The 27,621-nt window shown below is 34.8% G+C and overlaps 3 protein-coding genes and 2 long non-coding RNA genes across 6 annotated transcripts in view; 1 reads left to right on the top strand and 4 right to left on the bottom strand.

The window, feature by feature from the left end:
• Positions 1-1,498: 1,498 nt before the first annotated feature.
• Positions 1,499-6,617, bottom strand: LOC135143418 (uncharacterized). The gene is made up of 9 exons (XM_064075284.1): positions 6,602-6,617; positions 5,322-6,548; positions 4,638-5,267; positions 3,105-3,289; positions 2,872-3,007; positions 2,603-2,806; positions 2,375-2,539; positions 1,859-1,965; positions 1,499-1,708 (listed from the first exon to the last, which is right to left on the bottom strand). The coding sequence occupies exons 2-9, from the start codon at positions 6,541-6,543 to the stop codon at positions 1,499-1,501; spliced, it is 2,859 nt and encodes a 952-aa protein (XP_063931354.1). The 5' UTR covers positions 6,544-6,548; positions 6,602-6,617.
• A 4,967-nt stretch (positions 6,618-11,584) lies between these two features.
• Positions 11,585-18,245, bottom strand: LOC135143112 (uncharacterized). The gene is made up of 3 exons (XR_010282681.1): positions 17,708-18,245; positions 17,386-17,659; positions 11,585-12,071 (listed from the first exon to the last, which is right to left on the bottom strand). It is a non-coding gene; the product is annotated as an uncharacterized LOC135143112 (long non-coding RNA).
• LOC135143109 (uncharacterized) lies at positions 13,544-14,500 on the bottom strand. The gene is made up of 3 exons (XR_010282678.1): positions 14,113-14,500; positions 13,881-14,051; positions 13,544-13,833 (listed from the first exon to the last, which is right to left on the bottom strand). It is a non-coding gene; the product is annotated as an uncharacterized LOC135143109 (long non-coding RNA).
• LOC135143417 (uncharacterized) lies at positions 14,747-17,159 on the top strand. Its single transcript, XM_064075283.1, has 5 exons — positions 14,747-15,141; positions 15,433-15,688; positions 15,797-15,957; positions 16,020-16,203; positions 16,538-17,159. The coding sequence occupies exons 1-5, from the start codon at positions 14,925-14,927 to the stop codon at positions 17,124-17,126; spliced, it is 1,407 nt and encodes a 468-aa protein (XP_063931353.1). The 5' UTR covers positions 14,747-14,924; the 3' UTR covers positions 17,127-17,159.
• Positions 18,246-19,215: 970 nt separating the features above from the next.
• LOC135143101 (heterogeneous nuclear ribonucleoprotein U-like protein 1) overlaps positions 19,216-27,621 on the bottom strand; it is a 102,255-nt gene continuing 93,849 nt past the window's right edge. The window contains exons 13-14 of one of the 2 annotated variants that reach the window (XM_064074961.1): positions 27,148-27,425; positions 19,216-21,843 (exon numbers count right to left, since the gene is read on the bottom strand). In XM_064074961.1, the coding sequence (XP_063931031.1) occupies positions 21,700-21,843; positions 27,148-27,425 (422 nt within the window). In that variant the 3' untranslated portion in view covers positions 19,216-21,699. The remainder of the gene's footprint in view (positions 21,844-27,147; positions 27,426-27,621) is intronic. The other variant, XM_064074962.1, reaches the window with a different exon arrangement.

Here is a 27,621-nt window from a genome sequence, read left to right as displayed (position 1 = left end):
TTTAATCTCATTTAAATTTCTTTGTTATTTAATCAAGTGTTGATGGAGTGTGGCCAATTAAATTTTGTTTATTGCTTGTCTGGAATCCAAATACTCATTCTGATAACGCTAGTTAACTCGGGGGTCGTGTGGCGTGGACGCGGTGGCGTCGGCGTCTCCGTGCGAGTGTCTGAGGGTCTTGCTAGACTTCCGGCCCTAGCGGACTCGGAGTTTACACAGCTACCTTGTTTGCGGGAAACAGGAAGGTCAACCTATGTCAGGTGGGTGCGTAAGACCACGCGCGTGAAGTGGTGAGGTAGGACTATGTGGACCTTCACGGGAAGTGTGGCCGTCGCCCTGCACTCGCTGTGCGCCCCCATCTTGTTTGTAGAGGCCACACTACCGAAATATCTGGGACGTTGCCATCCATTTACTTTCTGAGAATTCCGCGACTTTTTATTTTGTTTCTTGTTGTACTTGTAAGGTTGTTAAGATTTATTCTATGTTCTCAGGTTCGAGTGAAAATAAAGGTTTTTTTTTTCTTTGAGGAATAAATTCTTTAAGCTCTTCTGGGGCCCTTGGCCAAGGTCTCTTGAGCTCTTATTGGATTTATTTTTCATAGTTTTTTTTTCCAAATATAAGTTTTTTTAAATCCGTCACTCTTCCCGCTCCGCAGTGCGCCAATTTGTATGAACGAACGCCTCCCGCCAGTTTTCAAAACACAATGTAGGGTCCCACTTTTGTAGACGATCACAGCCAAGGCCAAATTTCAAATTTTAGCGGGCTTTTTCAACCTTGGTTCAATGTCAAATAAAAGGCGGGAGGTTTGGGTTATTACAAAATAAATTCTCAAAATACTAACAAAGGTAACAATAACAAATAAAATAAAAATAATTCCAAAATAATCGTTCTGAAGACCACTAATTACCAAAGACTCCTCCAAAAGACTTTTTAAATTTATCATCGAATTTACTTTAAAGCATGCAGAATCGACTCAGAATAGGAAAAGGAGACGTTTAGGTCAATTTTATGCATTCTGGCGTTCGTAGATACAAGAAAACTGTTAAAATTCTTCAGAAACGTCACTTTTGAAGTGTTTTCTTGTACTTTTAAGCCACTCAGATATCCTACGGGCTCGGAAAGTGCAACGAAACCATCAAATTTTAGCTAGAAACTGTATTTTTGTCGATTTTTATTGAATTTGAACTATATTTCAACGTTTTTTGATGGTTCTGAGCCACCAAACACACTTAAAGAAATTTGCGATTCATCTTGTCCCCGAAATGTATGTTTTTGTGTAGCCAAGAAAATTATCATATCGAATAAACGCCGAATTTAAGAGAATTTTCTATAGTTTCACTTCGTTTTCCAAGTAATTTTCGTTTATTCAGATTGGTCATGTTTTTGTAAAGCAGTAGCGATATATTTTATATCGCTCTTCTTGTGGAATTCTAAAGTGTTCGTAATTTAATTTTATGTTAAATAGCAGACAATCCCAACAGTTTTGTTTGTTGTTTCACTACCGATCAACCAATAGGTAATATTTATTGTCCGAACTTTGATTAAAGCCCTTATTACTGCCACGAGAGTTTGTGATTACCAATTGTTTCATTTCGGGACATGATCTTAATTTATAAACAAATAATTCATAAATATCAAGTTCCATACTACTGAATTTATTTATTAAAAACAAAAACTCAATGTCTTTAATGCCTTCTTTACCACCTCTCTAATATTATTTGCACAGCTTAGTCGGATTTGCCATAAAAAAAAATTGCTAGAAAGTACCTACTTTGGTACCCGCCTAACTATTTGGTAATTTGAATAAGCTACATTTTATAATTAAATGCACTATCCAGAATGCAGTTTCTGATCTGACTGAATTCAATTGAGTCGTGTCTCCGACGAGGACGAACCATGCCGAGTGCTTCCGATTTTCAGGGTGGATTTGCCCATCCCAGAAGCGAACAAACCTGTGCGGAGAGTCTGAATTAAATAATAAATTAAGCGTATATTTAACTTTTGTTGACTCTGCTACAGTTACATTTATGAAACAAAAATGCATATGTAATAATAAAAAAATACACATGTCAGATACGTACTGCAATAATAAATGTATTACTTATTCTCATCATTGGTTATTCGGACTTTTAAATTTATAATCTTAATATACACTCACCGGCAAAAAAATCGAATCATTAGTATTTTTGTAGAAATCTTCAATAAATTCTGGTGTGCGTCACATTTATAAGACAAATTAGTTTATCTAGGACAAAGGAGATGAGAAGGTAACGGGACCTTCGCTGAAGTTGCAACAATTACGAGTTTATTAAAAAATACCAGAAAATCCATTACATTAAACCAACAAAAGACTACTTAACATATCATTATTAACGACTGTTGCCGCCTGTAGCTTGCATTACGGTTGCCATACGTTTTCCCATGCCTTCTATGAGGTGTCTAATCTCAGCCTGGGCTAATTGGTCAAATTCTTCAACTAGCGCATTTGCAAGATCTCTTATGTGTTGTACGGCCGGCACACGTGGTCTGATACGTCTACCTAACATGTCCCACACATGCTCAATTGGATTCAGGTCGGGACTGCGTGCTGGTCATTCCATACGTGAAATCCCGAATTCGTCGAGGTAGGTTTGTACAACTCTAGCGATATGTGGTCTAGCATTATCATGCATTAGAATAAAATTATCGCCAATAAAAGGAGCAAAAGCTACGACATGCTCTTGAAGAATATTTGCTACATATCGATCAGCATTCATTGTGCCTCTATCCACCACTACAAGTTCCGTGCGAGCCTCGGCAGAAATTCCTGCCCAGACCATCACTGAACCTCCATGAAAACTTAGTCTGGAAAGAATATTGCACTGAGCCTACCTTTCGCCTCTTCTTCGCCATACACTTTGACGGCCGTCAGGAGAACGTAGACAAAAACGCAACTCATCTGTAAAGAGTACTTGGCCCCATTGGGCAAGATCCGAGTTAACGTGTTCTCGAGCAAATGCAAGTCGAGCTACTCTGTGTCGTGGGAGAAGTTCTGGGCCACTTGCAGGTCTACGGGCCCTCAATTCAGCTGCAGTTAACTTTTTTCTTACAGTTCTTTCACTTACACTAACTCCTCGTGTTTCTTCAAGTTGATTTCTGGCCTCAACTGCGGTCGTATCCCTATTACGGAACACGGTCAGCGTTAAAAAGCGGTCATCCCGAGCCGATGTTTTCTTTGGACGACCCGAATCAGGTCTTCGGCTGTATGATCCAGTCTCATTAAACCGTCGTACAGTTCTGTGAATGCTCACTTGTGATACCCCTAACGTATTGGCAACGTACCGTTAACTTCGACCATCCTGAATAAGAGCAATTGCTCGTGCTGCATTAATGGCCACAATACTCATGTTAATTGACAAAAACACAGTTTTCATCAAATCACAATGACAAACCGTCTGTTAATGCCCTCTAAACGTCACAACTGCAAATCTCATTGTTGGAAAAAACTTATCATCTTCAGATTTGAGGTTCATATCATGTACAAAAAAGAACCAAAAACCTAGTGTTAGTATATTTTGTGTGATTTTTTCAAAACTGATATTGACTGTAGCCAAACGTTTAAAAAAGGAACCATTTTCAATACAAACTTTGGGTGATTCGCTTTTTTTGCCGGTGAGTGTATATAAATCTCGTGTCATCTTAATATATATATAAATCTTAATATATATAAATCTCGTGTCACAATGTTGGTCCTCAATGGACTCCTAAACCACTTAACCGATTATAATAAAATTCGCACACCATGTGCAGTTCGATCCAACTTGAGAGATATGATAGTTTAAATCTCAAATTATAGTCGTAATTTTAATTTATTGCTAATTATTTGTCTGCTATTATTTGACAGTCACAATTATCTGTTAACTCCAAATGATTCTAACAGATGTCGATACCTTTCGACTGGGTTCATAGATAAATAATACTACGTAAATAGAATGCAAACTCCCACTTGATTTTTGGTCTCAATAAACGCCCCCTGGTGCCTTGTGGCCGGTGCTAAAGCATGCTACTAGATGCGTCATTGCTGCATATTTTATAATTAATATTTTATTTTTATTATCACTAATAATATCAAAAACACAGAGTAGAATAATATACAATTTATTAGTATTGTCTACGATTTTTTGACTTTAATTTTTTTTGGTACATTATACAAGCGTTTTGATATAATGCATTTTTATGTGTGGAAACTCTTGTATCGCGACCGCTTAAAATTAAATTCAAACCTTTTACAAACGTAAAAATTGTTAAATATATAATTTTATTACATATTTCACTTTCAATTAATTCCTTATGTTCACAATGAAACGAAAATTTGACATGATGAGATACTATAAACGAAATTTTGTTTTTGATGTTGTCGAAAGATGTACAATTGTTTAAAACGATTCTTGAAATATTATAAATTCTGTTAATGTTTTTTATAAAATCTAACTTACAATATTGCAATTTTCTGTTATTACAATTATATTCTCTTATACGTATTAATTTGTAACATTGTTCGTCTTCCAAAAAATTGTTTAAAATTTGGGTTTTACAATATTCACACTTCAAATTTCTTAATGTTTTCGCAACCCAGCCAGACACATAACCAACAATACTTTTATGAAGATCTTTTTCTAAATTATATGCAGACAGTTTTGAAATGTACATATTCACGTTTAAAATTTCGTAACTCGTTTCATTTACTGAAGGTTGATTTATGTTTTTATCCACAAGTCTTTTAATATGAAATAAATCCGGTATGTTCGTTTTCTCACAGTTTGCGCCCACTGAATTTGAACTATAAAAATTGCGTAATAATAGAGATTTGAAACTTTCCTTAAATTGGACTGCCGTTAGATTAGTTGCTCGATTTCTTTGACTTCTGATTTTGCCAAAATAGTTTTCAATAACATCTTGATTTAAACATCTAGGTAAAAAATATTTGCACCTGCCCTGTTCTACTAAAATTGTATGTAAATCCACAAAACCTTCTAACGTTGCAATCCAGTTTTTTATACACGGAGGTACTACCATTTTTCCGGCCTCATCGACGAAATACATATCACCCAAAATTTTGATAGCTTCCTTCCAAAAATGTTTATGACCAGAAGATTTAAATACGCCCCCAGAAAATGGTTTTCCGCACCGTGGTTGAAAAGTACTGCCATTTACACTGTCGAAGAGCTTGTCAAAAAATTTTATAATTCGTGCTGTTCCCATTGCCTCGTTTGTTAAACTGCATTCGGCTGTAAAATTAAATTGTAAATGAATCTGTTAATTATTTTTAAATTTGTATTTACTAGATTTAACCAATAGCGTAATAGTCGATGCCATTGAGTGACTCAAAACTTGTGTCGCATAGCACACCTTCATCTTTTGAATTTTTTCCGGAATTACGTGGAGATCCGTAATTTTGTGTAGAGCCCGTAATTCTCCACATGTTTGATCACTGTAGTACGCATCGATTATATGTTTCCAATTTGTAACCAAAATTTCCTCGCTTGTTTTCCACACTAAATTTTTAGTAAGCAGATTGTTCCTAATACATTTAATTAAATGAGGCGTGTCATATAATGGAATAATTTCTTGATCCCCTAATAAAATTCTTCTTTTAGGTTCCATCCCTTTATGTATATAACGTTGTTTCGACTCCTTTAGCAGAGAATTTATAGCTGCTTGGTTTGGTTGGCCTTGATCACAAATTGTAACCAGAATTTTGAATCCACAATTTTGTATTTTTTCAACCAGAGTTTTTATAATAGTTGTCAATATGTAAGATTTTGTAGACGAAAAAGAAAATGCAAAGTATATTGGCTGTTGCCATTTTTTAAACACTCCGCGAATGAAAAAAACAAGAACATGATCTGCTATCTGTAAATTTTGTTCAAATCCAAAATTTTGAAATCCGAAAAATGTATCCGTATATTTGTCATAGTCTATGTGGGGCATTATGGACATTTCATCAAAAATTAATGCACATATTCTATCTTGGTTATTTAATTTTGAAGCAGATTCTTTAAGATTGTCGAAAATTATTTTGTTTATACCAACGTCTACTGGAATTTTGTTCAACATAGACATAATTGTTTGACGTGAAGGCAGTGCAAAAATCTGTCTCATTTTTCTATAACATCTCCCAGACTGTTTATAAAACATTAATGCAAATAATTTATCTTCAGTGGTAAACCTGCGACCCTTTGGTTTGACATTTCGTCTTTTTAATTGTGATAAACAAAAATTTATAGCATCCTGACTTAAAATTTTGCTGTCTAATTTTACTTCAAATTTGGAGTATAATTTCAATCGTTGGCGATACGAAGCTACCTTAATTTTGTTTCTACGGGCTGTACGCGAAATATTCCTAGAATTTGAATGTAAATTTAGTATTCGAGAAGATTCTTGGTTTAAAGTTTCGTTTAGGGTTTCTCTGGAATTTCGAGATACTTCAGTACAAAATTTTTGAGAATCCAGTATAGAAATAGGGTTTACGGGATCATGGGTGTGTCTTTCGGAGTCGTTCATATTATCTGAAATTATTGTAAAAATTATCTATGGCATTCACTTGCACACAAATATTTACCATGCTGTAAGGATCCAATTCGAATTTTTAAATTTCAAATGAATTCCGCGCGCACAAGAAACGGTTAGTGAGAAGAAGGAGAGGTTGGCAACCAACCACCCCAAGGAAACAGGCGTGCGCAAAGCGGGTGGTTTTGTCTCGGGTAAAACCGGGCACTTCGCTTTGACCGCTTGGAACAAACGGTCGACTTCTTTTCGAGCGCTTCGAGCAACAGGTTGTATTTTTAATTGTGAATTATTCTGTGCCTTTTGCTGTTGTGTTTTGTTTTTCCAGTGTTGATCTGTTCCATTGGAAAACCTAGCAGCCCGTTGAGCCATTGGGTGTTCCTGATTTCTCATCGTTCTTACAACGAGGTTTTTGCGTTCCTTTTGGCGGTAAGCCGTGTCGAAATCTTCGCATCTTTGGAGAGGTATGTTTTGAACACCTGTTTCGCGGCGAATTTCAAGCCCCGACGATGCTTCTGACGTCGTGACGCAGCGACGCGTGCGCTTGTTTTTCCACTAATCTCGTTTTTTTATCTTTCATTTAAAATCCATCGCAGTAGGGCTTTACAGGAAGTGATTTCTAGTTCGGGCCATGCTTTATTTAGCTATATTTGTGAAATCTGTATTTTGGATGGCGGCAAACGAGTTGTTATTTTCACCGTTCTTTGTTCAGGCAGCGGCCATTTTGAAGCGTCCATTTTCTTTCTTTTAACCGAGCACATGTTTTAACTGAATCTATTGAACAAATTAACAACATTGTGGGTCATGGGGGGACGTGCCTTTATTCTTTGGATTTAGCACATCGTTTATACAACGCCACAGGATTCATCGTATTTTTGCATCGCATATTTTCGACGCCTATTATTTGGAATGACGAATTCGTCCAACGCCATTTTGCAACTGCAGATTGTCTGCCATGTTTGTTTATGTGTTTTGTTTGGGGGAAATGTATGTGTAATAATGGCCCACAATGCAGCTAAATAATTTCACGTTTGAATTTTAACCAATAACTTGACTGGACACGAATTAATATTAATCACATGTAAATCTGTTAACTTTACAATCTTTCACCTCATGCAATTTGTCTTTGTCTCACAATTTTAGCTTCAGTAATTTTCTTTGCTGTATAATTTGAAGTGAACGTAAATTTCCATGCTCTGCAGTTTTGACCTAACATGATATTTAATTTGTACAAGCTTATTTCACACCAGATCTTGTTTTTAATAAATCTTTGCTAAGTTTTGCTCATGTAAATATTTTGTTGATGAATGTCTCTGTACTGCAAATTATCTGATGTCCAAATTTAATCCCAATTAAGAATTATTTGTTGACTGAATTTCCGTAAGAGTGTGTGGCGAATTTAAATGTTGTTTATTGCTCTTTGTTGAAACTTTAACACTTGTTCGGTTGTCATTTAATATTAGAGTCATAGAGATTGAACATTTAAATGAAATTAAAGGTAAATGACACATAACTCGTAGTGTACGTGGGGCGCGCGACTTCTTCTCAAACTGACGGGATTAATCGCGTCACCTGCACAAGTCCGCGGGTGTTGTATAGCTTCAGGGGGCGATCGCGGGTTTTTAACGCTGCCGGTTTCGTGATAGCCGGGACCCCACTACGGATCTGCGATCGTAACCGCCTCGTTTCGCAGGGCACGTTCGTAATGGAGAGATGCGTGTGAGCAGGCGTTGGTGTAGATAGAATCACCGTCGTGGGGGAGAACAGTGACGATCAGGAGTCCCAACCTCTACTTGTGCTACAACGCCCCCTCTGGGTATTTTGCTGTGCTCGTAAATGAAATTGATATATTTTGTTTTATGTTTTGTTCGATCGCCACACTCTCATAATGATTCGGGTTCTGCCATCCAATTTACATATGTGTAGGTCTTGTGTTTGTTCGGTTTTCATATGTGTATGTCTGTCAATTCGCGAGTGTTTTTCTTTCACATATCTTAAGGTGTCTGACATGTAATATGTCGGTGAATAAAACCCCAGGGGGTTTTGGGGAATGAAGACCGATAACACCTTGGCCCTGCGGACTCGCCAGAAGGGCAAATCGAGCGTCTGTCGTTCTTCGTTTCTTTTTCCTCCTTAGGAAGGCTCCTAATTTTGTCTATTATTTCTTGCGCTCTCGACAGTGTATGCACTTGTATGAAAGAACTTCTTCCCGCCATTTTTCAAAACAAAAAAAAAACACACAACGTAGGTTCTCATTTGTTAGACGATCACAGCCAAGGCCAAACTTTGAATTTTTGAATTTTTCGCGGGCCTTTCAAACTGTTTCAAGGTCAAATTTTAAGGCGGGAAGTTTGGGTTATCACAATGCATAATTTGAATTGTAGGAATGGCAGTATTTTTAAGTTTTTGATTGGGGCCAAAATCCGTTTCTTTAAAATGTACATCGCAAAGAAAATATCCATTTTTATATATTTTCGTGGGATCTAATTTGCTTAAATTTGGATTCCCTGTCCGTTCCAACCAAATTTTAAAACGCTCTTTGTATTTGTAGGGGTTGGGAAAACGATGGCGTTTAATAATTTTAGTGTTTAGACATTTCAAAACACTGCATAGTTTCATATTTTACGCTTTGTTATCACGTATAATCACACAAATGACACTTTTATACTAATCATAAATGACATTAGTTTTTTTATTGTTTCTTAAAATTGGCTGTGGAAGTTGTCGCCAAGTAATTTTTGGAAAAAAATACTTCACTGCTATCAGTGCTCTCTCTTATTATGTGGCCGGTACATAAGCCTAGACACAAACCTGGGACACGCATTACAGCCGAGTTTGCATTCTATTTTACGTAGTATTATTTATCTATGACTGGGTTTCTAATATTTAAACGATTAAATTATTATTGTCAGTCAAATGCCACCGAAAAAATCTAACCTCAACAACGCGAGCAGCAAAGGGTCACGACGCAAACGTGTTGAAAGAGCTCAGCAATTACCAGAACAAATCGAAACAAGAAATGCAGCTGAAAGAATCAGGACTGCAGAAAGTCGTGCACAAGAATCTCAAGAACAGCGTGACGAACGTCGGCAACAGAATATTACGAGAACAAGAGCGGCACGAGAACGAAACATAGCTACAGTACGAGTACTAGATCGACAAAGGCAACGGATCAGCCGCTCATTAACACGTGCATCATTCGTTCGGCTTGCCTTTGAATATTCACCAGATATTAACTACTGAGCGCATTCAAAAATTGCTATCGGTGGAATGGATAAAGTATGTCAATATTGTCAGCCATTGAAATTTCGGAATGAAGCAGCCGGCATGTGCTGCGCATCAGGAAAAGTTGTGCTGTCACCTCTACCCGCTCCGCCGGAGCCTTTATTATCCCTTCTTACTGGCAATTCAGATGATTCCAAATTATTTTTGCGTAAGATACGCAAATTTAATTCTTGCTTCCAAATGACGTCATTTGGGGCAACTAAAATTTGCGATCGTGCATCCGATGGACGTAATTTTGAAACTACATTCAAAATTCAAGGCCAGGTGTACCATAAAATCGGATCACTGATGCCAATGCCTGATAACAATCCGAAATTTCTTCAAATTTATTTTATGGGCGATTGTGAAGAGCGCGTGACGACTCGGTGCCTGTATAATTTTATTGAACAAGCAGAGGAAAGAGCAATTGTGATATTATTGGAAAATTTTTTAGAAGATCACAATCAACTAATTCAATTGATCAAAAGAGTTTCGCCACGACTGCAAAATGACAATTATCAAATCGTCATAAAAGCCGACAAAGTACCATTAGGTGAACATGCTGGTAGATTCAACGCTCCAACTGTTGATGAGGTTGCTGTTATCATGGTTGGTGATCCAGTTGACAAAAGATCTATAAAAATTACACGGCGAGACAACACTGTCAGTACGATTTCGGATCTACGTACACCGTTCATATGACGCACTACAATATCCATTGATATTTTGGCAAGGACAAGATGAATATCACCTTAATTTAAACAGTATGATCCAAATACCGGTAAATTTGACAATTATCTATTTACTTTCTTACTAAAGGGTTATAGTAGTAGAAAGTCAAATAAGGAGATCACCATATTTTTTTACAAATACCATCTGTGTGAAAAAGCATAGTGGACTCCGTGACTGATGTTCTCTTATTGTTCCTCTTAGATTGTTTACTATAATGTAATATAACAAAAACTTTAGCCACAGCAACGCGTGGCCGGGTCAGCTAGTTCATTATAAAGTTTACACGGTGTCATAATACAAGAATATGGTTATTACAAATTTTCATTTGATATGAAAAAGTATTTATTAATTATTATGGTGTTGCTCTTTTCTATAACAATAGTATTCAAGAATTTTCACATACCATTATTTTCCTTACTACCTTACCCATATTTCAACAGAGTAATAAAAATAATTACCTCTATACTTTTACAATACAGAAGAAGTAAAAAAATCGAAATTAATTTATTGAATCCTTGAATCGAATATCGAGAGATCAGATTCTGGAGCGTTTGAGATATACGTTGAGGCCAGGGCGTCCTGCCCCGCTTGAAGCAAGAAAACACCGATATGCAAAGACGCGCGTTTCGAATTCTTTACTCTCAATTACGTACATAGAAAACCGAACGTATGTCGTTGCTTACAATCAAGAGGGTGGACCAGGGTGGACTAGCCCATCCTCACATGAACCGTATAACGTCGAGATCTGACGCACTTTTTTACAACTGCAATTTCTCAGTTGCGGAAACTGCGGGATGTAATGAAGAAAATCCGTTGGCTTAAATGATGTTTATGACGATAACTATTTGTGTATACATATAAAATATTTTAAAAAAGAAAAAAATCAATATTTTACTTCGTATCGTAAACAATCAAATAGGGTGGGCATTGCCCACCCTGCCCACCCCGAGGAGCCGCCACTGCCAGCGTTTGTATTTCCATGGTATACTTAGCAAATTTTCTCGGGTGTCCCAACATTTAAATGTCTGCAAAAATGGCACATTTTTTATTTAGGTGACAATTTTTCCGCTCTAAGAAAATTTATTAATTTGCAAAATACCTCATTCTCTACCAAAATAGATGCCCATGCAAAATTTGCATTTAGTCCAAATGAATTGAATGATATCAAAAATATGTACCGGATTTTTTTGAGAAACTGTCTTTATCCCAATATATAGTTGTTAGGGCTCGTATAAATTATACGTCGAGGACTCGTGAGAACTAAAGACCTAGCGACTTCATCCGAAACAATTAAGTAGGTTGAAGACAGATTGGGGAGTCGGCGCTAATCATGGGCCAGGCAGAAGTCGAAATCTGTATTGGTCAGCTGAGAATAAGACATCGGGTTCTCGTGGCTAGCATCAAAGATGACTTCATTCTGGGAATGGATTTGATTACCCGCCATGGGTTGACGATCGATCCAGTGGAGAAAGTCCTACGTCTCGGCAATAAAGAGTTCATCCTGAATCAGCGTTGCACTGGATCTAAAGCTATAAGAGTATCACGTGCCAGAATGTGAAAGTCAGAGGGAATGCAGAATCGATTCGTAGAGAAAAACAAAACAATATTTTTGAGTATTTGGGTTAAAAGTAATTGTATAGTAGCCTGCATAGATATTGTAGCCGTCCATAGAGTCGAAATTTGCGAATAAAAATAAAATAAAACCGGCTCAAAAGGAGCCGACGACGGCTTGTAAGTTCTGTCACTACGGCACGCGTCACATTACACAGGGGTGTATTTAAGACTGTTTGCACAAAATCTTAGGGTTACTGTATTCTTACTATTTTCTATCTACAACAAACGATTTGTCAGACAGCTACGAAACCGATGATCTAGAGAAAGATGGAAGTTTGAAAATTTATTTCAACAAGTGTAATAACCGTTTGGTGCAACACAATTGGTTCAAGCAAACTAAAATATGACAGGAAACAAACAGTCCACGTGGACTAGTTTATAGGCGTGTTTGCTGCTAAGATGACTAGGTTTTTCGCTCCACCTGCCTCCGCAACGATGAATATACCATACCACAGCTTGTGTACTGTGAACAGAGCTTCGATTTTATTGACGAGATTCAGCTCAGAAATTAAACAGATTATATCATAACAGAAAACATGACATTTAATATTTAATACGTCTCTGTGCAACGTGTGCCAGAGTGATGTCAGACTTTGCAAGCCACTGTCGGCTCCGTTTGAACCGGTTTTATTTTATTTTTATTCGCAAATTTCGACTCTATGGACGGCTACAATATCTATGCAGGCTACTATAAAAGTGACTAAATTACTCAACAAAAGTAATTCGTTACAATTATTCACTACATTTTTTGAAAAGTAATGCATCACAATCAGGGATGTTGCGAATATTCGCATCCGCAAATGCGGAGCTTCCGCATTGATTTGGACATCCGCATCCGCAATAATCAATACGGAACTCCCGCGGATGCGGATGTAAATGCTAAATGTTTTGCAAGTCGCGACAAGAAAGAAATTAGTTGGAGCCGACGAGTGACGCATAGCGTGCACTCGTGATGCATTGACCAATACGCGAACTAAATGACCGTTGGGGGCGCCACTGTTAACTGCAACATGGCCGCTCTAAGGCATATTTGACGTATCCTTTATGGCAAGTCTTAAGTGTCCATCGTGTGAAAAAAGTGTGTTGTGTTAATAAATCGAGCGTTTTTGTAGTGGATTTGTTCAGTTTACAGCCTGTTTCGTTGTTTGTGTCAGTTTTTTTTGTAGTTCTCATTTTATTAACCCTTTGTTTAACTTTTTAAGTGAACACATGCTAAATCATGTGGTGTTAAAACTTCTGTGAAAACTTTATTAATTATAGCGATTATTATTTTTTAAATTAAGTGTTCATTTCATACTATGTATGAGTGGAATAATGCATAATAATAAAATAATAAAGCATGAATAATATTACAGGTTATTGCTGTCACCGTTTTAAACAAAACTGCTAAAACAGCATAAGAAAATGTATTTTTCAGTTTCATAAAAGTTAACAGAACACGTTCTTTCAAGTTTAATTTATGTTTATTACAGAATTTTCCAAACATCTCACAATTTGCAACAATAGCATTAAATAACAGAAAGGATGGTATTCCAGCCATTGTATTTAAATCATTATCAGATTTAAGTGTACTTATAAAAGGTGCCACTAAATCTCCACTTGTCACTTGAATATTTTTATCCTTTTTTTGTGAATTTTGTAAATGTAACAAAGCCTGCACGGTTTCCATTTCTAATGCTAGAAAATAATCTGTATTTTTTAAATATCATCAAATGTATACATACATGAAACAGTTTTTTGATGTAACTGACTGCTGTCGAAGCAATTTACATCAGTACTATCTGTACTTGAAATTATGTAACCTTCAGATTTTCTCATTGTTGTACTTCTGACTGCTTTAAAGTCTCGATTTTTGGGCCTTCTAGGTAGTAATTCTTTAGTAATGATACTTACATCTACAATATTTCATTTATTGTCTATTATACATTAACAACATTTACCCAAATCTGTACTTACCAGGTAATATTTTTATTTTTATTTATTTTATCCTATGATGTCTCTAACAAGCTGGAGGCCCAATTACAGGAAACATGACATACACAACACCCAAAAGGCAAGGCGGGAATCGAACCCACGACCCAAGGTGTAGTGGGCAAGCACGAAGCTAACTAACCCACCTGGGTCCTCAAATCAAATCCTCAATATGAAATCATCCTGATTACAATGTAGTGAACACACTCTCATGTGCTTTGTTGCTGGTTTTCCCATATTTAGCTTTACCATCCAAGTCTTATATCTGTCCATTTTTTTCCCTGATTCCTAACCTAAAAATATAATATATATATATACATATTATACTGATAATCAAAAACAATTTAGTTAAATACTGATTAAACTAAATTTACTGTTGATATGAATACTTACCTGTTCATAACATTTAAACAAATGACTTGTTTTTTATGGGGGATTTATGAAAAGAGAGCCCACTGTTTCTATTGTTTTTGCTATGGCAGCGAAAAACACAACAATTTGTATTGTTAACAGTCATTTTTTCAGGAATACTGGGACCAACTTATTTAATTTTGTTGGTTTAACATAAAACAACGAAATTTCACTGTACAACCAACAGTATTTACATCTTTCACTATGCTCTTGAGTAGTGCACATTTTTGACACCAGGTGTCGTATCAGATCATTTAGATCGCGTATAGGAAGACAAGAATTCTACTTTCGGTGTTCCGTTTCGCACATCAGAACGTGTTTAGTCGGGGTTGCGCGAATTGTGAACGTTTTGTTTTTTTGTATATTATTGGACAAGTGAATCTACAATGGCACCACCGATGCAAAGTGCAATTTGGACTTATTTTAAACCAGATGATGATCGAAATAAATCTCAGTGTATAATATGTAATAAAACATATTCTCGCAAGGGTCGTACCACTTCGTCTTTGAAAAATCATCTGAAATCCATGCAACCAGAACAGTTTAGTTTGTTCGAAAGTTCGACTAACGAAAAACAAATGCAGAAGATGAAAGCTGATGCACGTAAGTTTTGCTATCAACAGTGTTTATTTATTAGCCTTAATAAAGCATTTTGCTTTTATTAATTACTTAAAAGTATATTATTCTTAATAGATTATCAGATAAGCTGCTTTAAGGAATTAATTAAAATTAACAGAAATGTTAACAGCAGATAAGCTCAAAGTTGGTTTATTTTGTATTTAATACAAAAAAGTCGGTGCAATAAAAGTTTCGTTATTTAAAATCTATGTTGCATCCGTTTATTTTTGTTAATTCCCATAACAAGTTATAATTTATGTGTGTATTTATTTTTAGATAAAATCCTCACTCCACTACAAGAAGCAAAGAAACAACTTTCGATAGAGGAAGCAGTTCAAAAAGAAAAAAAGTGGGATACTAAGAATTCAAATTCGAAAAAAAATGACAAACTCATCGGAGAAATGATTGCACTTCAAAATTTATCGTTTAATTTTGTAGAGGGACTCGGTTTTTGCAGACTGATACAAGAATTATCACCAAGGTATAATTTAAGAGGGCGCAGTTTTTTTACTCACTTTGTGTGCACGGAACTGTAATGCAAAGTTGCTAACAAAGTGAAAGAATTAATTGAAAAATTTGATTACATGGCGTTTACTTCTGATATTTGGTCGGATCCAAGCTCTAATGCATCTTTGCTTAGCCTGACTTGTCATAGAATCGCAGAAAACTTTGATCGATCATTGATTATATTGAAATGCGAAACCTTCGACGACCGTGACTTACGCGACATAATTGCAGAAAAATTTGACACCATGCTTACTGAATGGAATATTTCAAAAAAACAAGTGCACTGCATTATTCGTGACGCTCCAATATAAAAAGAGCTATGCGATTAGCAGTATTGAATGATTTGGATTGTGCAGTTCACAAGATGCAACTCGCTATTCGAAGTGGTTTACAATCGCAGGAAAACATAACCGTCAAACAAAAATGTAAGAAAACTTCGACTCACTTTAACCATTGCTCAAAAACAACTGCAAAAAATCGAGGACAGACTGAATCAACCGCATCTCAGAGTGTTTCAAGATTGTGTAACGCGATGGAACAGTACGTTTTACATGTTTGAGCGTTTTTTAAAGGTAAAAGATGCATTGAGTCTTTATATCAATGACAGTGAAATTGACCCTATTTTGCCAGAAGAGTGGAAAATTATTGAATGTTGTGTTGAGCTATTGAAACCTTTTGAAGAAGCCACACGGGAACTAAGTAACTCTCATACACTTATATCATCTGTGATTCCAATAATTAAAATGCTTGGAAAAAAACTTGATGATCATTTAACAAGACCACAGGATTCTGATCCAATTCGGGTGGCTGTCACGACTCTGAAAACTGAAGTTTCAGCAAAATTTTCTTTGTTGGAAGAGAACAATTGATATGTCATAGCCACGTACTTAGACCGGCGCTATAAGCACAAGTTTTTTACACCAGTGACCGAGGAAAATATTAAGGACGATATTTTGAAGATTAGGACAAACATAGAGAACGACGTCTCAAACTCTCAAATATCTCCAAATTTCAAAGCAGCGAAAAAAATGAAAATGGGAGATTCCCTCGTGAAAGATACGGAACAACCTGGAACATCCGGTACAGCCAGAAAGCCATGCTTGAAAAGCGATCTTGCCATGATGCTAGATTCGTCAAGTGAAGATGAGAGTCAAGAAATATCAGAAAATGGTTCCCCTGATGCTGTCCTCAAGAAGGAATTGCTTTCGTATCGAAATAAAGCAAGGTTGAATATAAATGAAAATCCACTTAAATGGTGGAGCGTTAATCGTTCCGAATTAAAAATTTTATATGGAATAGCACGCAGATTTTTATCGCCTCCACCAGCTAGTGTTCCCAGTGAAGAGTTATTTAGTAGTGCAGGATTAATTTATGAACCTCTGAGAAATAGACTCGAACCTGAAAAGGCCGCAATATTACTTTTTATTAAATATAATTCAACAATTTTTAAAATTTCGTACTAAAAATTTGTTTATTAAATAAAAACATTAAAAACCCCCATTTTTTTAACTGATTTCTGTACATATACCAAGTTTCTTAAAAAAAAACTTGAGATCCGCATCCGCATCCGCGGATGTGAGCCCCCAAAAATCCGCATCCGCGGATGTTGAAAAATCTGCATCCGCAACATCCCTGATTACAATTACTCATCACTTGAAGAGGAATCGAATTACAGTAATGAATTACTACCAACCATTGATTATAACTATTTATCAAACTTACAGAACCCGATTTCCACTCTCTAATTATGCATTCTTCAGTAAAATGAATGTCGTTCACATATCACTTCGCGGGTACTTAAAATTTGATCAGCTCGATATATTTTTCCCATAAAGCGAACAACTTAGGATTTTTCGGCACATTAAATATTGTATATTTCACGTTTTCACTGGAATATTCGCTGCGACAATTTGGTACAAAACATTTACCGTTTTGTTTGCTTGCCATAACCACACTTCGTTAAATCATCGATTTTTGAGTTGACAAGTAGATATTTCTAATAAATTAAATACTTCAAACAAAGTTTACTAGTTAGGCAACCTACCTTTGCTATTTACATTTTATTATGGAACTTTTAATTTCACAAACGGTTCAGCAAATATTAAACACGATGTTAAAACAAAACATGGGTCACTATGGCCCCCAGCGCCATGGAAATAAGACGGAACCTTGAGAATTAACAGTGCACTCTCCTACACCTCCTACTCCATGGACTTTACTAATATTGCTTCGCATGACGCACCATTCATCATTTTTTTCTACCTTGTGAAGTTATGACAGTCGATTGCTTGCACAAAAATATTTCAGCGGCTGAAATTAAACTTTTATCGATTCGCCCTTTTTGTTCCGATTTTCACAGCAAAAGGGGTAATTTCATTTTTTTTTTTTTGAGAAAAATCTAAATATGGATGAAACACGTAAATAGTATATAATAAGATCGCTCGTCCATGCAATAATTGTCCTAGTCGAACTGACTTCTCGCTTCGGGGTCGTTCTCTGTGACTTCCCAACTCGTAAGACAGTGTACTTACATCTAGAAAACAACACGGCCACAGAACATTGATAAAACATGAAAAATAGGATTTAACTGAACAATGACCAGATGTCTTTGATTAAATAAGTGGCTGGAAGCAGTACGAAGTTAATGGTTCCTGACGAAAGTAAAATAACTTTGTATACAAAATCATATAATTATTTTTTTTATCTACTAATATATATCTACATATATATTAGTTTACTCTACATTTAAGTCTCTTTTTAATAATAAAAAAAATGGCCCATAGGACACAGTTTTGTAGTATTTCTACGACATTAATCAATACTAAAAGTTATGGTACAAAATTGTTTCACACAAATCTCTAGTCTACGTTAAAACTATAAAGAAATGTGTAATACTTACAGCAGACATTGCAATAAAAATTGTACTTTCAAAATTATGTACAGTTGGTTGTCCAAAATTAAATACATTTGATTGAGCACAATGCTCATAAAATTACTTAAAATTCCTTAAAATATCTAAACCTTAACTTCTCATTATAAATCTAAGTTAACATTAATGAATATAAACATACAAGATAAAGCTGTTCCATCTCCACTCAACGATCAAATAACCTTCAACTATTACTTGGCTACAGAAATTAAGGTTAAACAGAATGTACAACAGTTATTTATATATCAAGGGTGCTTATGTACGACCGATTAATAAAAAGGATATTACAACCTTCACTGGTGCGCGCAAACGAGATCTTTTTGGCCCTTGGGCGACAATAAGAGTGACTAATTGTCCGCTGACGTAATTTATATTTACAAAATTTTATGTAAGTAGAACCACGATTTCTTTTATAAAAAAAAAACCTCCAAATCAAATTAACAGCTATAAAAAAAAAATGTTTTGCAAAAAGTTCACGCGTTTTAAGTCACGTTTTGAGCTTTGCTTTTAAAAGTGTGGAAGTGAAAAAATGACAATTATAAAATTACTGTGAATCTTTTACCGCCGCAAGCGAGAGCAATATATGAAAAGACTTGCAATGAGTTTGTAAAGTGTATAAATAAATACATATAATAAAATAGATGAAACTGTTCCTGTCAGTAAATAAATTAAATTTCTTTTTTGATTTCTTACACTTCCCGAGCGTAAGCTAAGGAAATCTAGTACTTTTTCTTTGTAAATGTCAGCCGGCTATAATGACTCTTATTATCCAGGGACAAAAGTTTCCCGTTTGCGTTCGCCAGTGAGGGCTATCCCTTTTACACAAATATTTAGGTGTCACATAATTATAGTATCCGCGGGGGAATGAAGATGATTTTTTATTTTTTTTATAGGATTAGTATTTTTTATTGAAAAAAAAAAAAAAATGTTTGCGAAGGAGAATTACATCCACATTAAATAAATTCTGAAGTTGTGAAAGTTTTTGTTTTGGAATAGTTTTATTCTCGTTATTTTACCAAATAAAATAAAATAAAATAAAATAAAATAGAGTTTCCTGTTTAGTTTCGTTTAACGAACAACTTCAGGGAACACTGGAATATTAGGAAATTGAAATTTAGGATTAACGAACACATAAAGTATAAACGGGGAGTTCAGGTACGGGAAGACACCCTCTACTATATTACTATAAATTTGTGAGTAAGAAGGTGGATTTGTTACATGAAGGAAAAGATGGATCCATGTTAACCACACTAGGAAACATTGAAATAATTAAACTCTTTAAGAAGCAGAACGTGAGTAATTTAAAAAACAAGATCGATAATTCCATACTATTTGACTTACTTGTTTAAGTGGATTTTTGTTTTTTAAAGCGTGATTAGCTTCTTAATTTTTTAATACGACGCCACCTTATGTTTTATATAACAATTTTGTTACGTGGTTTTTGCTCAGATTAGTGTTATCATTTTATTTTATTTATTTAGTGATTATTATATATTATATGCCAACTCTTAATTATTCCAAGCTGCTTTAATGTTTAATTTAGCTTTTCTTCGTTTGTGTTTATATTTAGTGTATTATTTGACGTAATTTCATTTAGATTAATATGTATTTAGATTTTCATTCCAAATTAGATTTAGTAAATTTAGATTTAAAAGTGTAATCTAACCGTACACCCCTTCATTTTTTCTCTCCATTTTAGTTTGTCAACGTCTATCCAAATGTTATTTTAATGTAAGTAATGAATTAATTTTAAGATAAAGCGTATTTAATGTGTAATTTGTAGTGTCCCCTGAAGATGTTCATTCAACGAAACTAGTTGGGAAACTTTATTTTATTGTATTTGGTAAAATCATGGAGGATAAAACGGTCCCAAAAGAAAAACTTTCACAACGTGAAGATTTTGTCCATAAAAACTTCGCACATAATTCAACTCTGATGCGTAAGTGTTGTTATTGGATGTCTGAAACAAAATATCTACACGACGTATGGTCGCCGCCATAGAAAACTGCACCACTTTGACATAACAAAATTTTAGTTTTTAATTTAACAGCAATTTGAGTGTACGCACCTGATTTTAAGAATGGGACTGTGACTTTGTCAAAGTTATTTGATTTCTCAAGCAAAAAATTAAACCGTAATTTTTTTTAAATTTGGAGGTGTGTGTCAAACCTAGTCGTCCAGTTTTCTATGACAGTGACTGTACATCAAGTAGTTCGATTAAAAGTAAAATTTCTTTTTTGTTTCAGCTAAAACCGAGATGTATAGTGTCCGAAATACTACAAGGTTATATGGCACCACTAAATTTAATAATGGTATGTTATTTTATTTTGATATTGTTTTCTTTTGTACGGTTGGTTACCGGCTCAATCCTAGCGTCATAAATCAAGGATTTGCCACCTCAATATCTGCTGCTAGGTAATCCGCTTAAACATTTTTGGTACATTAAATCAACACAAACACAATTTACAACAGTTAGTTTGCCTTATTAACTCATTAACTTATTAACTGTTTCATTGTCGTCTTCACAATACCTTAATTTTTCAACAGTAGTAGTATTGCAGTATTTCGGAGACTCTACATGTTTCCACATTTTTTTTTTTGTACATCCTGTCGTACAAATCCCGACGTAATTTGATTATGCAGTTGATATGTTAACGGAAATTTTAAGTTGGGAGTTAATGTTTAGATATTATGTGCCATTCTAATGAAGGTCTAAATACATTTCTATTTATGTTATAATTTCGTATTTTTTAAACATATTCCATTTATTTACATTGGTAAAAGCACACTGTCGTTCATTTAAAAAATACGTCAAAATTATTAGTGCATGATAAAAAAAACAGGGTGTATGCCAATAATTTGTACACTATTACAAATTAAATAATTGCACATGATTCTCTAATCATTAATTAAAAAAATCATTTCTTAAAAAAAGTGTAAATGTTTTTTACGAGAAAACAGAAGAAAGAAAAGAAAGTTCTAATAAATTAATACGAAGGTAAAAATAATTCTTTACCACTACTTCAAAATATAAATTGTAATCTAAAACCGGGATTATTATTGAAAGGTACTATGTGCCAAAATGTGAAAATTATCAGAACATGTGTTTATTTTTGAGGAGTTGACTGAGTTGTTTCTGAATTTTGTCCTTGTTGAGCATACTGCTGCGCATATTGTGCCCAATCTTGTTGAGAGTACTGACCATATTGATTTGCTCCTGTGGTAGTCCCAGCTGAATGTGTTTGGCTCTGCTGAAAGTAAAAAATAGAAAATGTATAAATAACTTTTAACACTTGAGATCATTAACTAATTTTTAATAAATTTGATTTAAATATAAAAAAATATTAAACAACGTTTAAAGTCATCGTATTGACTGTACTAAAAATGTAGAAAACGCATAAAATAAAGCAACTGCACCTGTCACTGAAAGTTTAGCTGATTTGATATTTAAAAAAGCAAAAATAGTATATTATTGCTATATTAGTGAGAAAGTTGGTTATATTCACGAGGATGAGGTTTCAGGGTGGAAATGACAATTCTCACTAGTTTAATACTATGCTCTTTCTGCTTTAAAAATATGAATAAAAAATCTACTTTTGTTTACTTAAATGATTAATTTTTTTATTGACAAAATTATTAATAGTTCCATGGTTTAGTCTTATAAGCGAAGGTGATTTTACAAAAAAAAATTAAATTCTTATTTGCGCTAGAACTGACAGAATTGTTGTCAACCGGAACACCAGCACTTGAAGAGTGCACTGGTCCCAGCCCCCGAGCTTGACTTCCAACCCCCATGTCTCTATAGTGCAATATCTGCGCCAGCGTCGACCAGTAAGGTTACATTTGATCTACGGAAGCTGTGGTCCCTGCATTTCTCTGCTTCTGGTAGCTCTAAAAATGTACCAATAAGTCGTCCCATTCTAGCAATAGACCACACACGTAAGGTTAGAAACGACCACTGCAAGCCAGTTCATAATTCAAAAATTCTACTAGGTTTCTTATGGGACTTTGATTTTACAGACAAAATATTCCGCATAGGTAGAAATCTTAAATAGTTTTTGCTGTAAGAGATAAAGGCTATGTTAAACAAATATAATACACATTGAAAACAAGGGGTACCCCGACAAAATAGCCCGGGACAAAACCACCCCGACAAAATAGCTCCATATCTAAAAATCTCGATAAGGGAGCAACCATATCACAAAAAATATTTATATGCACTATTCTTTTATTAAACATCATAGTTTAGAAAAAATCAAAAACCGCATTTTTGATTTTTTTTAAGTATGGTGTGGTATGCTTATATCTATGTATATTATTAAAGCTTCTGACATAGTTATGATTGCAGACAGGCAAAAGCATGTTCCAAACTATTACACATATCGAGTCCGAACTTGTACAGATTTATGTATTTTTTTTATTATTTCTATTTTCAATTAAGTAATTGTTATTTTAGCTAATTTGTAAGTAGAAGCATATTCGCATATTACATATACTACTGCATTGGTATCTGCTGCATATTTTATAAATTTGCTGCATATTTTATAAATAATTTCCACTACATATTTGTATTTTTTTATTGGTCAAAGATTGTTCATTTAGTACTTAGTCAGGTCAGGTAGTAATCTCAAGCAGGTAGGTAAAAGTGTGATTGAATAAATGGGAGCACAGTGGAATGTTCGTTCAGAGGTTTTACTCAAAGCCATTCATTCGTTTCTTGGACTGTGACATCAGTGCGTTCCGAGGGACCTAAACATTTTCGATATCAGTTTCAAACTGGTGTAGATTTTATTACTTTAAGGTTCAAGGTTACAGATAAGTTCCAGTAACTATTAAAAGAAGATACGTATATGGGGGAATATCGTGCCGACAATAAAATTTAATTTTACATACAATTTAACATGTTAAAATTTAATATAATACATACTAATAATCTTTATATATAAAAGGCAATGTCCCGACTGACCTATCAACGCCCAACCCAAACGGCTAATGCTAGAAATTTGGAGAGAATGTTCATTTTAACTGGAGGTATCGTTTAAGAAGGGATTTCTCGAAATTCATCCCCTAAGGGGGTTAAAAAGGGGTGATAAAATTTGTTTAGGACCAATATATCTACTGTAAATTTAGATCGTCACGTGAAACCTGGTACATTATTTTAATTCTCTTCAATACAAATAAGGAAATACGTATTTAAGCATTTTCGGAGATTCGACTCCTAAGGGGGTGAAAAGTGGTGTCTAAGTTTGGGTGCCTAAGTTTGTATAGGAACAATATTTCTACTGTAAATTGAAATTTTTACGTCAAACTTGGTATTAATGTTCTTCAACACAAATAATAAAACGCGTCTTTAAGCATTTTCTAAAATTCAACCCCTAAGGGGGTGAAATATGGTGGCTAGGTTTGTGCGGGAATATTTCTATTGCAAATTTAAATTTTTACGTGAAACTTGGCATTAATTGTCTCCAACACAAATAATGAAACACGTATTTAAGCATTTTCCGAGATTCAACCCCTAAGGGGGTGAAAAGTACTGGCTAACTTTGTGCGGGAAAAATATTTCCATTGTAAAATTAAATATTCACGTGAAACTTGGTATTGGTGCTTTTAAACAAAAATAATGAAACACGTATTTAAGCATTTTCCGAGATTCAACCCCTAAGGGGTGAAAAGTGGTGGCTAATTTTGTATGCGAAAAATATTTCTATTGTAAATTTTGAGGTGATGTTTATTTAAAACTTGGTATTAATGCTCTTCAACACAAATAACGAAACACGTATTTAAGTATTTTCGGAGATTCAACCCCAAAGGGGCTGAAAAGTGGTGTCTAAGTTTGTATAGGAACAATATTTCTACTATAAATTGAAATTTTTACGTGAAACTTGGTATTAATGTTCTTCAACACAAATAATGAAACCGGTGTTTAAGCATTTTCTAAGATTCAACCACTAAACGAGGGTGAAATGTGGAGGCTAAGTTTGTATGGGAAAATATTTCTATTGTATATTTACATTTTTACGTGAAACTTGGTAATAATGCTCTTCAACACAAGTAACTAAACACGTAATTGAACATTTCCCGAGATTCAACCCCTAAGAGGGTGAAAAGTGGTGGCTAACTTCATATCGGAAAATTATTTCTATTGTAAATTTTTGACATGGAATTTAGTTTTAATGCATAGTGGAATACGTAATTAAGCATTTTCCGAGATTCAATCCCTAAGGTGGTGAAAAGTACTGGTTAAGTTTATATAGGAAAAGTATTTCTATTGTAAATTTAAATTTTTGCGTGAAACTTGATATTAAATTAATGCTCTTCAACACAAATAATGAAACACGTATTTAAACATTTTCTGAGATTCAACCTCTAAGGGGGTGACAAGTGGTGGCGAAGTTTGTATGGGAAAAATATTTCTACTGTAAATTTAAATTTTTACGGGGAACTTGGTATTAATGCTGTTCAACACAAATAATGAAACACGTATTTCAGATTGTTTCGAGATTTCACCCCTAAGAAGATGAAAGGGGGTGACAAAGTTTTTATGAGCAAATATTTTTTATGTCGATTTTTACTGGAAATTGTATTAATGTCCTTCAACACATTTTTTACTTGAAGGTTGATAATAATGCTCTTCAACACAACGAATCGTCTACGCGAGCGAAGCCGCGGGTGAAAAGCTAGTTTAACATAAAAGAATATATTAAATGAAAAATATTCCTTAAAAGGTTCATGTTTTTTTATTTAGAAGAACTTATACGAACAAAATACCAAAACGACAAAGTGCACATGAACACTAACAAAAAAAAAAAACTCTTTGCCATGTATATATGTAGTAAGATCACGGAGGTAGAAGAGACCGGAGGGAGCGTACCGTATGCTAGCAATGTAACGATTCTGGAATCGTTCAAAACCCGGTCAGACAGCGGTTATGATCTTATTTGAACAAGGGGCCAATATTTGCCAGCCCAACGGGCTGTCTGCATAAACGCAGTCCTACACTCAACAGCTGACAGGGTTTGGATTTCCAGTGGCGTACTATCACGTAACACGTGTTGTTTATATGCAGTTGTTCGTTCTTGAGCACAGATTACATACCCTTACAAGATGCGCAAGTCTCCGTTTCCCGCCAAGACGAAATTTACGGCGGATGACACTAGTCGCCATTAAATAGATGGTATTTTCGTTAACCTCAATTATTATTGTAAATGTTCTGTGAATAGTGTACAGTGTTCAGCAAGCAATCTTTTAACTTGCTACAGGGTTATTCAGCTATGATGACCCACTTATGTTTTTAAAATAGGCAACCCAAAATACCGATTCCACCTGAACCTGTCTCCCATCCCGGACTTTTATTAGACAGATAATCTCCGAAAGTACTGGGTCGATTTTTATCAAATTTTGTATTTATGTAAGAAATATCACGTAGATGGTAAAACGTTTACCAAAATTTTTCTAATCATCCCCACCAATAATATGATTACGTCACTTCAAAATTGTACATAGTAAATGGGTTTTAAATTGTATAAAATAACATATTCCTGCACATGTAGTTTAAGACTCAGTGTTTAGTTTTTAACCGAAACGTCAAGAATTTTGAAAACAAAAAAATCAAAAGTATAAAACAACATTTTGCAATTTAATTTTAAATGTGCACAACCGGATACTGAAATTTGGCAGATGTTTTCAAGTTATGATAAGCATGATATATTTTTAATCAAAATATATTTGCTTGTCCCTCTAAAAAATTGGTCAAAAAAGTTTAGACAGTACTTCCCTCGCTGTCGGAAAGGTGACGACTGCATGCTTATTACGTTTTTTTTCGCAGTAGGTTTCAAACCATTCGGTTTTGTAGTTCCTGAGTAAATCAATAAAATAAATTTACGCATTCATTAATTTTTTTGAGTCACCCTGTATATGCAAATCCAAAAAACATGAATGGAAAGATAAATTACAAGTACAGACTCATCATATTTTATACATTTTAGATAGGATTTATTCGGCAAACTTTTGAGCTGACGTTATCAGTTTTTTGGAGGGGATAGACAAATATATTTTGACTAACAATTTCTTATGCTCTTTATAACCTTAAAACATCTGCAAGATTTAAAAACATCCGGTTCTGTAGTTCCTGATTAAATCAAGAAAATACATTTACGCATTCATTAATTTTTTCGGGTCACCCTGCATATGCAAATCCAAAAAATATTAATGGACTGATAAATCACAAGAAGAGACTCTTCATATTTTCTACATTTTAGATAGGATTTATTCAGCAAAATTTTGGGGTGACGTCATACATTTTTTGGAGGGTATAAGCAAATATATTTTGGCTAAACATTTATTATGCTCTTTATAACACCTCAACCGCTTGGTGCGAGAAGCCGTCGATTAGGAGTTCGACGAAGAAGCCTCACGAAGTCGCAAGCGGCCACGCAGGGCGCTGCTTGATGATAGAATCGGCGTCTGATAATAATATGCCAGAAGAAAGATCTGCAATGATTTACGTTTCGAGCGGTACCCGAAGTAAGCCTAGTACTTATTGCTAGTTCACTCACTTGGGGGTTCCAATTTTGAGTGTACTGTCCATAATAATTCCAATTGGAATAATTGCTATAACCACCACCATATTTCCATTGGTTATGGTTGTTCTGACCACTCCATCCTCCTTGACTCCAAGAATTTTGTCCTCCCCAAGGTTGACTCCAGTTGCCTTGATTCTGACCCCAATTTGAAGGCCAGTTCCCAGCTGGACCTCGTCCAGGTTGATTGCGACTTCGACTATAGTTATTTCCTTGAATGTGCATGTCTCTGTTTCCGCGGTCTCTGGTATTTCCTGAAAAATCACATTTCAGATTTAACAACCATTGTCATAGAACTTTGAAGTGAATGAAACGTTTTGTGAGAGTTTTTAATTTGAATAACGGGTGCATATGTATTACACGGTGTGTATATAAATCAAAATATAAAAACTTTTAATAACAACACTTCTCTCAAATTCCTGATAAATCACTTGATCTGATTTATCAAGA

This window comes from Zophobas morio, unplaced genomic scaffold, assembly GCF_036711695.1.
Source record: "Zophobas morio isolate AGI-343-1 ecotype UQ-CSIRO unplaced genomic scaffold, CSIRO_AGI_Zmor_V1 ptg000058l, whole genome shotgun sequence".
Taxonomy (NCBI): Eukaryota; Metazoa; Arthropoda; class Insecta; order Coleoptera; family Tenebrionidae; genus Zophobas; species Zophobas morio.
The sequence above is the reverse complement of the archived record's forward strand: the minus strand, read 5'-3'. Positions and strand labels throughout refer to the sequence as shown.